The sequence below is a fragment of the Protomyctophum parallelum genome, assembly GCF_964188405.1.
Source record: "Protomyctophum parallelum genome assembly, chromosome: 8".
NCBI lineage: Eukaryota > Metazoa > Chordata > Actinopteri > Myctophiformes > Myctophidae > Protomyctophum > Protomyctophum parallelum.
The window spans coordinates 26,939,713-26,952,622 of NC_139703.1; the positions used below are offsets into that span (position 1 = coordinate 26,939,713).

Sequence of the window (12,910 nt, forward strand, 5' to 3'; positions counted from 1 at the left end):
TTATATTTTCTGACCTAACTGTTCCACAATCACTGGGTTGAACTCCCATGCAGCAGCTGCAGCACCGCCAGACCAGTGTTGTTTTCGTCGACTAAAACCAAGACGAAAATTGTCCGTCGACTACCTTTTTCCACTGACGAAAACGAAATGAAAACTAAGCTACGATGACTAAAATGTTAGGAAGGGACTAGTGGACGAGAGATCCAGTATAAGTCATTTTACACTTGGTTGCATGCTGAAAATAGCTGATCTACAAGCTCACAATTGACAGAAATAGAAATTTGCTGCCAAAAACAACACTGCATTATACGCTCATTTTCACATTGGCCCCGGTGCTTAGGAGTTTAGTTTCTGACATATTCTGTATGTTATACCTATTGAATGTTGCCGCGACCGTTCTTCGCGGTTGGGGGCGAGATGGAAAAGGGACGAGTCGTTTGGTATTCAAGCCCGTGATCGAGCCTGGAACCTTTGGATTCCAAGACGGCCGCTCTACTTAACACAAAAAATGCTGGAAACGTATCCATACGCTTTATTAATATCGAACGCCGTACGCGCGAAGCGTATGTATACGTTTTATACGTTTTTTTATTGCTTACTGTACATCAACGTCCTATGCTCCAGGACACCGAAGAAAATAACAGCTTTCGTCTCCAGGAAGCTCCAATATGTGATCCGGGAGTAAAAAGCCCCTCCCTCCTGAAAAGAGGTCTGTCTGTGGCGAAGACGCTCCCTCCTCCAATGCCTCCATTACACGTATGGGTCTGCACGGCAACGGCATAGACCAACGCAGATGTCAGGGCATCTAAAATGGAGTTACCCATACTCTAGTGTCTGTGAATACACTCGATTCCCCCTCCCCTCCTGTTTCTACATGGTTTCTCCCGAGGAAGCTTTGTGGGGGGAGTCTCTTGATCGCTTTGGCAGTTTGAGTTCCCCCCCCCAGGCCCCACTGCGCCTTGCGATCGCCTTGCACCGCTCACTCATTCTCGGAAAAAGATATAACGCAGTCGTGTCGATTTGCCCTCTGCCAGTATATAAACCAAGAATAATCTTCAACGATCGCCATTTCATAACGTTTTCAACACGCACACGGCACACGCCATGATCAACTAACTGCCTGGCTACGTCTTCAGTCTTCACCAGCCATCGCTATCCGTTGTGTGTATCGCCATCGCGTCTTCACTTTGTTTGTTTGGGCAAGAAGCACGATCAGCGATGGAAAAGAGCTTTATATCCACGGCAGATAAGTAATGACGTATTATCGAAGGACCGCCATGATCAACTTACTGCCTACGTCTTCGTCAGCCAATGCAGCCATCATCGCTATCCGTTGTGTGATTGTGGATGTAGGGTGTAGGCTATATCCACGGTATCGAGAGAGACGCCCGGCTGTGATATAGGTCTTATCACTGCAATTATAATGAATAAAAAGGCTACAATCACACAACGGATAGCGATGGCTGCATTGGCTGGTGACAACGTAGCCTCGGTCCCAGGCAGTTAGTTGATCATGGCGGTCCCTCGATAATACGTCATTACTTATCTGCCGTGGATAAAACTCTTTTCCATCGCTGATCTCTGCTTCTTTGCCCAAACAAAGTGAAGATAGCGTTGTCCAACAAAGCAGCCAGTTATTTGATCATCTCTCTCTCCTGTGCTTCTTTCCTCAAACATGTCCAGACATGTCAACCTCAACCACTAAACTCACCGATCCAGTAACGCATCTCACCGTTATACTATCGTTCTGAAGGCAGATATAAAAATAAACATAAATAAATTATTGTCATATACATACTACACACTGAATGAAAGCCCTAATTGTCTACTTTTAGGAGGAAAACAAATACATAATATTGATCCCATGTACAGTTTGTCAGGCTATTGAATGCAGTTGTTCAGGTCCAACTATTATTCACAAAATAAGGCCTATAGCGACATGTACATATTATATACCGTATGAAACAGAAGACCCTCTGCTTTCATAAGAAAAAAACTAATACTGTAATAATAATAAAAATCACACCCCTGTGAAGTGAGCATTTCCTCATGAAGTTATCATAGCGAGTTATAAAGGTTTAAAGTCACAGAGATTGACAGGCAGATATAAACATAAATAAATTATTATCATATACATACTACACACTGAATGAAAGCCCTGAATGTCTACTTTTAGGAGGAAAACAAATATATACAAATATAGTTTGTCAGTAATTGGCTATTGAATGCAGCTTGCGCCCACCAGAGAGGATTTCAGAAAATGCATGGACCAGAAGAACTATTATTCACAAAATAAGGCCTATAGCGAAATGTACATACTATATACCGTATGAAACAGAAGACTCTCTGCTTTCATAAGAAAAATACTTCTACTGTAATAATAATGAAAATCACACCCCTGTGAAGTGAGCAGTGCAATGTTGCGCAACATTGCACTGCTCACTTCACAGGGGTGTGATTTTCATTATTATTACAGTAGAAGTATTTTTCTTATGAAAGCAGAGAGTCTTCTGTTTCATACGGTATATAGTATGTACATTTCGCTATAGGCCTTATTTTGTGAATAATAGTTCTTCTGGTCCATGCATTTTCTGAAATCCTCTCTGGTGGGCGCAAGCTGCATTCAATAGCCAATTACTGACAAACTATACATGGGACCATGTGTATTTGTTTTCCTCCTAAAAGTAGACATTCAGGGCTTTCATTCAGTGTGTAGTATGTATATGATATTATTTGTGTTCATTTTTATATCTGTCTGTCAATGTCTGTCAACTTCAACCTTCCATATCTCTGCTGTTTTTTCAAGCGAGCAGCGTGCCTTCAAAAGCAGGTTTTAGAAAAAGGTCAATATCTCCAGAATGGAAGATGGTAGAATCATAATTTTTTTTTAAAATTGAAGTGGACATGTTTGGCCTACTTTTTATTTATGCGATGTGATTCTAGCTATAAGAGGCCCCTCGCTGTGGGCCCCTAAAAAGTTCAAAAGTCCAATGTTAATCGCTTAGCACCAGCAAGCCTGAGCAAATAGAAAACTCTAGCATACAATGTGTTAACTCATTGATATTGGACTTACCTGAAACATGAGTCATTATTAGGCCTATATAAGAATTAGGTGAGATTTGCTTGTGATTTGTTGTCAGAGAAACGGGATGGTTTTAGTAGAATTGATCAGGATTATGGAATTGGGAATTGGGGAGCCTGTATTGTGCATGACAGTGGCACTCCTGTCTGTACCTGCACAATCTCATATCAAAATGTACATTTTTCAGAAAATGAAAAAAGAAAAACATGCAGCTAGTTGAAGCGCTTTTTAATACTTTTCATTAGTTCGCTATTTTCTTTAATCAACACACATACGTACAGGGTGTTCAATAACACTGACTTATGTTAAAAAAAGATGGCTAAACGGGTGGAGTTTATAGTTTGGCAGATAGTTAGGAGGTTTTCGCCGAAGCACTTTTTAATACTTTCCATAGCTTTGATATATGAAAAAAACCTCAAAAATGGAGTTAGGTGGTTTCTTCTGGACAGCAACGAATATGGATTATATTTTTACTGTAGGTCATATTTATGTAATTATTGACCTATCACAAATCTTCACTTTGATACAGCATGCATGCGACCCACCAACTGCCTCCATCGCCGGTGCAGCGGAATTGGCTCCTTGGAGGAAAACTCTGCCATGCACTGCAGTGATGTTGTGAACGGTGGAATCCTCTGGTGTATAGATATAGTTAGTTAGGGCAATCGCACTGTGGGTGAACTAGTGCCCAGAGCAAGCTGGAGGCCTACAGGCAGCTTAATGGATGCCTGCTATTTAAAAGTGGATGTCAACAAATCAGAGGATATTTATAGAACTCAATGTCAGCAACTTTACAGACTAGTGTATTATGTACAGTATATTATGTTCTTCTGTAGAACGTAGAACATAGAACAGAGAGAGAGAGAGAATATCTGCAAGCTCACAAGCTATATATATAGCATGCGAGCTTGTAGATATTCTCGCTATAGATTTGGTGTAGATGGAAAAAAGGATGGGAGGTACAGTTATAGTACACCCCTGGGAGACCCGGTCGACTGGTACAGTATGAATTGATGTTGACATTCTGACTCACTCACATTCATACACAATTCATTCCCTTCATTTTCTCCGTTGTGAAGGCACGGTTTGTTTTGGCGGGCTCAGCGATGCTCAATGGATATAATATGCATGTGGGGAAACGGCATACATCTTTTATGGGCCTTTTCTTTTCAGCGCGATGTGCCTTTGCATCTCAGCGCATCTGTAAATAAACAAGCGCATGAGTTATGAATCCAGCCTGAAGCCGCATCATATTTGCTGTTGCGGTGCGGAGCAGCTTAACGATAGACGTGAACCCCTTTAGCAGCTGACTAATTTCCCCATAGAGTTCAATAGGAAAGTGAAGGAAAACAATGAAAAACTGAACCCATCAGAACAAGACGCCATAGATTTCCATGTGGATTGTTGAAAAGAATCACTGCTGCTTTTTCTGCAGGCTGTGCGCTTTGCCAAATGCAAGGCATTGTGGGAAACTCTCCTCCCTTTTCCTTTCTTTCCTCGGTTAGCTAATTAGAGATCCCCGCTTGAAGCCACTAACGCTTCTGTACCCCTTCTCTTTAAATGGAGGAACACAGCTGTTTATGCCAAACTATATTTGTCTGTCTTTCTCACAAACATTTTTACGTAAGCTATATGAATTGCCATTTTGTCATTTTGTCTCCGCGTGTCATCGCGCGGCTAATTAATGGACATCTGTTTTGATTATTTGCGAGGGGAAACGGTGCGGCGCACATATCACAGTGTCACGCAGGTATCCTCTGTGCACATTAACCCATTTTGGCGAGGAACCCCTTTTGGTGTTAGCGTCATGCTATGCTTTAGCTATTGAAAAATAGCAGATCTACAAGCCCATAGCGCGCCACTCGGTGGCGCGCTACGAGCTTGTGGGTCTGCTATTTTTTGAAAAATCAGGTCAAAATGGGTTAAGCAAATATGCCAACTTCCCATGACGCCTCTATGTATCACTGGAGATGACAGGAGGGCGCGAGAGCCCGGCTTTCCATAACGGACGTTCTCCGTGTGACTGTGCATAATTTCGGAGGCGGCGAACAGTGACCAATTATTGACGGAAAATAAAGCCCAGGGTGTCCATCCATAGAGCCTGATTGAAGGGTGGCATATAGAACGCTGACATTGAACCATGACCTGAGCATCTGCATATACTACACCGCGTGTGCGTGTGTGTGTGCGTGTAATATGACATGCTGATGGAACAGAACAGATACACTCTAGTCTAGGTCACTGGTTCCCAAACAGCGGGCGGGTCGGGACCCATTTGTGGGTCGCGAGCACATTTTATGGGTCCCTTTAATTTGTGGTTTCCTGCATTTTATAAATTGTTTTTATTTCAAAACATTAAAAAAAAAAAGCAAAAAAAAAAAAAATCATAAATTGGAAAATAAATTCCATAAATTGGACAACAGATGTTTAAGAGGACACTATAGCTCCCGGGCAAACGTCTGATTTCTTTTTTTTTGTTGGGAGGGGGGGGGGGGGTCTGCACGCACCACGCACGCACGGCCTGCCAGTAGCTGCCTCACTCACTCAGCAACCATTTAGGGATCCTCTGTGATGATGAATAGCCCCTCCCCCCGCACTCACTTCAAAGTTTTCCTCAAGGTAGGCAAATTTAATAATGCAGAAATTATGCAAATGACCTCATTAAATACAAAATGCCTGGCTACAAAGCAGATATGCCTCCAAACACGTTATCTTGTTTGTAGCATTTATAAACACTTATTCTGCTAGCCTGTACTGTTTATCACACTATAATGAAGGATGAATAAAGGCCTCACAATTAGGTTTATGTCCTTGATCTCGCTCTCCCTCTCTCTCTCCCTCTCTCTCCCTCTCTCCCCCTCTCTCCCCCTCTCTCTCCCTCTCTCTCCCCCTCTCTCTATCTCTCTCCCTCTCCCTCTCTCCCCCTCTATCTCTCTCTATCTCTCTCTCTCCCTCTCTTTCTCTCCCTCTCTCTTCCCCCTCTCTCTCTCTCTCTCCCTCTCTCCCCCTCTCTCTATCTCTCTCTCCCTCTCTCTCTCTCTCTCCCTCTCTCCCCCCCCTCTCTCTCTCCCTCTCCCCCTCTCTTTCTCCCCCCCCCCTCTCGCTCTCTCTCACGCACGCACGCACGCACGCACGCACGCACGCACACACGTACGCACGCACGCACGCACGCACGCACGCACGCACGCACGCACGCACGCACGCACGCACACACACACACACACACACACACACACACACACACACACACACACACACACTAAATGTCAAGCTACAATTGATTTAGTCGACTAAAATGTATTTTGGTGGGCCGTGATGGTGTCATAATGATTTAGTCTTAGCTGTGTGCTGAAATGAGCTGATCTACAAACACACAATGTATGTATTGTTTTAAATAGCCTAATGTAGTATTATTTGGAACAGTGAAGGAGGACTAATATTAAATGATTCATAAGGACATCTTGACGTTACCTGACGAAGGCCATATAGGCTGAAACTTTTCTCTTACATTTTCATACCTCTTTTGGTAATACATTATTTGGGAGCATTCAAAACGGTGTGCAGACTTCCTCCTTCTCTTCAGTTTATCTCTTTTTTTTTTCAAGCATCCTTTGAAATTTTCTTGGTTGTGTGTGACCACATAACGTCTCTCAAGCCTTACAATAATAAATGGTCCGCATATAAAGCACATAGCGGTGGCACTACACTCTTTATTTACAAATGCCTAAATTGTAATTTGTTTATCCACTCTGATTCCAGTCTGACTAAAATGTTCTTTCGTAAGTAGAAATTAATCCGGGTGTTGCAGGGTTAATGGTGTCTGCATTGGACAAAAGTATATCCACATTCCACACACAATGTAAGCATCGGTGTTATGCCCTCAGGTTGCCCACGCTTGTTTTAAGAGGGATGTTTGAACTTTGAACACTTGAACGTTGGTAGTGTCAGTCAAGTCAAGTCAAGTCAATTTTATTCATAAAGCACATTTAAAAACAACCAAAGGCAGACCAAATCAAGGTTAAAACCCACAGAAGCAACAAATAGTTCAAACACAGAACATACAACACAAACGCATGCAACTTTAAGGTGCTCCTTATCTGCTGAACTGTGATATGGCCTCACTGCTATTACGCATGTACCAAAATCGCAGAATATGGTAAATGGCATACGGTTGCCCACTTGAATCTACTATAGCTACAGTATACAGTTTAGGCGGTCATCATGACTGCTATTCATTTGGCGGTTTGTGAATCCAGGGTGTCTGACGCTGCACAATAACATCCCACTTTCTTTAGTTTGTTATACATTCATGAGTCTGAGAATGACAGCCATCACGCCTACACAGTTTTAGGGTTTAAATGGCGGCTTTTAGTGCTCTGAGTGTTGCCCATTTAAAAACGTAACAAACAACTATTATCTTTTGTTCAAGATGGATGTAATTTAAAAACAAAAAGTTGATGCACGGTTTGAGTTTGCCATTTGAGTTTGGTTTGAGTACGCCATTCATTTTCACAGTCCTGGTATTGCCTTTGGTTGACAGGTTGTTAAAGTAAAAAATAAAACTTGTTTGCCAAAGAAGACCTTTAAATGTTTTCAGTTTAGATGCTCTTCCTGCTATTGTCTGTGCATAACATAGTTGTTCCGAGACATTACGTTGTTCACTGAAGCAGAGAAGGAACTCACATTAACCATGCAGATGGCCAAGTTTGTGACAAGTGTGTGTGTGGGTCTTTGTCATGTCTGTGTGTGTGTGTGTGTGTGTGTGTGTGTGTGTGTGTGTGTGTGTGTGTGTGTGTGTGTGTGTGTGTGTGTGTGTGCGCGCGTGCGTGTGTGCGTGAGAGCGCCCGTGCGTGTTTTTGTTTGAGGGGCGTGCACAGGAGGGTAAAAAAAAAGCCAATTAAACATGTAAAAGCATAAAGATAAGGAGTCAGTTTGGCAGCCAGGTGGCTTGCTTGGTGGAATGTCACCGTGGCCCTCCTGTGGTTTGCGTCAGTGCAGGTTCCGCTCAGGGTTCTATGCCGTATTGCGACTTAATGAAGGTTTTCTCTACGGGAACGGTGCCTTTGTCACGTCAGTCTGTCAGACGAGTCCCAGGTGCAGTGTAGCTGTCCCACTGGATGAGGCAGCAACGCAACAACGCTGCCAAGTAAAAACCTGTTGTTTTCTCTTGCTGCTTTGTTTACAGCATGTCCACGTCCACGTCCTCCCCAGGAAGGCAGGTGACTTTGAGCGTAATGACAGCGTCTACGATGAGGTAATGTGACCATTTTTTGCGGGAATTTTCTTTTCTTTCTTTCTTATGTTTACACTCCCGTTTGTTGTAATGCATTCACCCTATCACTCACTCTCTCTTGCAAGCACACACACACTCACTCACACACACACACACACACACACACACACACACACACACACACACACACACACACACACACACACACACACACACACACACACACACACACACACACACACACTTTCACAGTATTCGGTATCTAGACAAGACTAGCTTTTCGGGCGCCCACTGGCCTAGTGGTCCAGGCACATGCCCATATAGGCTCTGGCCTGACAGCGTGTTGTGTGTTCGAGTCCCGTTCATGACGACCTTTGCTATTATTATGTTTCTTGCCGTCTCTATCTCCCTTTTTCCTGTCCGTCTTCACTATAACTATCAATGAAGGCACAAAAGTCACACACAAAAATCAAAAAAACTAAAGACTAGCTTTTCATTTTACAAAACATCTCTCCCATGCACTGCAGTTGTGTGAAAGATATTAATGCCCTTTATTTCACCAGATACATTAAGTTATTGAGAACACATACTCCTTCTTGATATACGTATGAAGCCAGTTTGTTTGTTGGAGCCCAGTTACGAGGATCCAAAAGTATACAAATCAGCGTGATAATCCTGGACTTAGTTATTAAAGCAAGGTATTGTGAGAAGAGGGGATTTTCTTTTAGATAATAATAATAATAATAGGGCTAATTTAATATTTTATTCAGAACATTGTCAAATGAATGTTTTACAGACAATAGACATCATCCAGGTTTCAGGTTTTCACTTTAATTAGCGTATCTTGACCCCCCCCCCTCCCTGTGGGAGAATGAAGTGTGTGTGTGTGTGTGTGTGTGTGTGTGTGTGTGTGTGTGTGTGTGTGTGTGTGTGTGTGTGTGCGCGCGCGCGCACGCCCTCTTTTAGAGAATAATTAGGTGGCGATCGTTGCATCCATTTAACTTCCAAGTGCTACTCTGGTACAGCTTGTATATTCATTCCAGAAAAGAAATATCCCATTGTGCCTGTTACAAGAGGAATGTTGCAAACACAATCTGCCACTAATGAACTTCTAATAACTTTAATTAAACATACAAGAAGATGAGGTTGAACAAACATCAGTGGACTCCACAGCCCCAGGGAGCTGGAATCACCTAAGCAATGAGCCACAATATTTCAATAAGGGAAATAAATGAACACGGCTTCCAGGCTGTTTTAAATTTCACTGTGACATTCTGGATTTGTAGCGAGAGAGTCTGCGGCAAATGAATATCAATGGCCAGTGAGTTTGATATGAATATTCTAATAACTATGTGTAATAAAAAACAAACTAGGCTCTATTTCCCCCGTGAAGCCAGAGGGGCGAAATGGGACGTATACGTAGCTTCTACGGAAGACCCCCGCCAGCAAAATATAAATAGGTTTGTTTTTAATTTGCATGTGATCATAAGGGCTATTGTGAGAGCGGCGGCGAGCACTGCCATTTGTAATTCCTGTGTCACACCCCGCAAATGAGAAACATTTTTCTCTGAGGTGTTTTGCGTTGCGGTGAATAATCCCGCCGCCGTGAATTGTTTTTATAACCCCAGACTCACCACGTTTCCTCATTCATAAAGACTGAGAGGCAACAACAACAACAACAGGTGAAGCACAGTGTTTTTATCCACGTGTGGAACGAGATAGTAAACGTAGCCCACCACGTCTACACTTAGATCTTCACAAATTATTCCACTTTGGTGTTAGCATTATGTTATGCTTTATAGCTATTGAAAAATAGCAGATCTACAAGCTCATAGCGCACCACCGAGTGGCGCGCTACGAGCTTGTAGGTCTGCTATTTTTGAAAAATCGAAGAACGACTGACATATAGAAACACAGCTTTTTCAGAAAACTGTCAGGATGTAGAAGACATTTTTAGAATCTGATCTCAGGTCAGAATGGGTTAAGCAAGCACGCACTGTAAAGCACATGTCAGTGTCAGCGTTGGATTTGCTTGGCAGGATGGGGACAAATGCACACCTCCGCTTTTGATATACCCCCCCGCCCTCGATTTTCCATTTGTATGGCCAGTATAGGGATGTGTTTTATCCTGCTTCTGGTTAGACTTAATTAAACACAACGAAAGCAAAAGAGAGAGACCTCTCGCGGTCTTCATTCCCGGTGAAGACTGTGAGAGGTCGACCCAGGGTTGGCTTTTATGGAATGTACCTTGTTTTAAATTTCCTCCACATTTCGTGAGTGCTCGGATCTCTTTTTCTTTTTATAAGTCTACAGTATGTATTCCTGTTGAGCCTAAAATCACCATGCATGTAATGACACTTTCAAGCAAATGTTAACCTCCTGTGAGCCTCGACCACTTATACTACATCCATACATCTCCTCTTTGGTCTTCCTCTAGGCCTCCTGCCTGCCTGGCAGTTCCAACCTCTGCATCCTTCTACCGATATACTAGACTGGGGTCCACCTATGCTTTCTATGGCTCCCAGCAGGATCCGCCGGGAGAATCTAGACGCAGCTGCACAACATGGGAGACTAATTCATTAGAGCGACAGAGAGAGAGAGAGCTAGGAGTGTGTGTGTGTGTGTGTGTGTGTGTGTGTGTGTACGTGTGTACGTGTGTGCGTCAATTTAACAAAGGTGCAGACGATCAGAAAGTGGAAATAAAAACGTCTGGGTTTCCGAGGCTACCAATATACTCACTATGCCTCATCTGTACATGTCCAAAGTACCGTCGCAGTCTGGCCACTCTGGCTTATATCTCCAAAACATCTAACATGCGCTGTCCCTCTGATGTACTCGTTCCTAAACCTATCCGTCCTCGTTACTTCCCGAGCACCACCAGAGCCTGAACATTGTAGTGAAACAAACCCACATAACCACAAGCTAACATTTCATGTAACATTGTCATTTGATGCCTGTCTCTGCAGTTGCAGAGACGATGCATGGATTCGTAGAGAAAGGTTGTGTCACCCCCATTCTAAGTAGAACAATGTTGAGAACAGTGTACATGTCAGAGCAGATAGGTGAAAAGTCTGTTATAAGCTTAATTTCCCGGCTTCTGAAGCTTGTTCTGAGTGTTGGTCACAACAGCTGCGTCATCTGCATGTCTCTGATTAGAGCTGTGTGGACTTTGGTTTGGTCTTTGCTCTGATTTGGGTGAGATTGAAAAGGCTCATCGAGATACTGTACATGTTGATACTTTACAAGCACAGAGGTCAAGGTGACATGCTCTTGTGCCATATGGGAAATCTGCACAGAATCTAGTGACTAGTGAGCTCTCAACCATATTCAAGAGGCTAGTCCAGTGGAAGTCAAAGTAACTGATATTATTTATCACAGTCTATTTGACTACACATATCTGTAAAAACAGGTTGGGACAATTATTCATTGTCATTTACAGTATAGCCAATGGGTACTAACAGGTTGTAACAGGCTCAGCTGTGCTGCTCCCCAACAGGGACGCTTGGATTGTTGGACAGATGACAGCCAAGGTCTCAGGTCAAAAGTACTGTTTATTTCCATGCGACCACAAACTGCTTGCCATATCTTCGGTGTTAATGTGGCAGATGGCCACAATGAATTAAATAACAGAGAGGCAGTCACCAGACCTGCCATGATGACAGAGGCGCGGTCGCCGGTCTCCCACCCTGAATGTGCGTGATGATGACTGATGGATCCTGGGCTTTGAGCGTTGATTAATAATGTGCAACAGTTGTGTAGGCACGTCACCTAGCTCCCCTACTCTTGCCTCAAAACAGAACAGTAGAAGAACGGACTCCTAAACGTAACCTCTGTAAACTATGCCTAAACGTTTGTATTCCTAAGCTTAAACTAAGTAAACGGTGCCAAAACCTAAGCCTATTCCTCAGTAAAACAAATACAAGAATACAAGAACCGCCTCACCGAACGGTTGGCGTGCGGTCGGACGAAACGGGGCCAGTGTGTTTTAATGCAGGGGACCCCTCGGGGGGTCGCCAAATTATTTTGGGGGGGTCCCCAAATTATTTAATCTTTTGCAACTGAATGCAGTCAATCTTGCACTTTGCAACTGGCTGCTTTCAGAGAAATGTGGGAGGGACACAGTATATTCTCCAAGATATGTAAAAATGATTGGACGTTTATATTATATTAGTCTCTCAAGACAGACTGTTGCCTCGCGTCAAATTTCGAGGAACAACAGGGGAAGCGCTGTTTTCCCGAATATTTGACGATGGGATTCTCAGATTGATATTATATAAACACACATTTTTTTTTACGTAGCCTTGGTACGTCCTGCTGTTTTAATGACTGAATATGAATCAGAAAATACCAGGCAGCTGCTCAGCTCATGACCTCAACAGGGGCCAGACGTTATCGCTTAAGATGTTTCATTGCAGCTCCAGATGATGCAGACAACGCTCGGCAGTAGCGCTGCCACAGTCCGCTCAGTGTTTATTATTGCCGTAAAGAGAAGGGATGAGTCTTGGGAGTGAGGTTTCGCTTGTCATTTTTATTCAGATGAATCGGAGCGTTGCGGCAAACTCACGCAGCGTGGCCATAAAGAGACTGTCCCCCCG

General features: G+C 43.3%; 1 protein-coding gene across 1 annotated transcript in view; it reads left to right on the forward strand.

Annotated features, from left to right (window-relative positions):
- The window catches only part of fhit (fragile histidine triad diadenosine triphosphatase), a 368,579-nt gene that overhangs the window by 271,076 nt on the left and 84,593 nt on the right, over positions 1 to 12,910 (forward strand). The window contains exon 7 of the mRNA XM_083771365.1: positions 8,268 to 8,336. Coding sequence (XP_083627491.1) covers positions 8,268 to 8,336 — 69 coding nt within the window. The remainder of the gene's footprint in view (positions 1 to 8,267; positions 8,337 to 12,910) is intronic.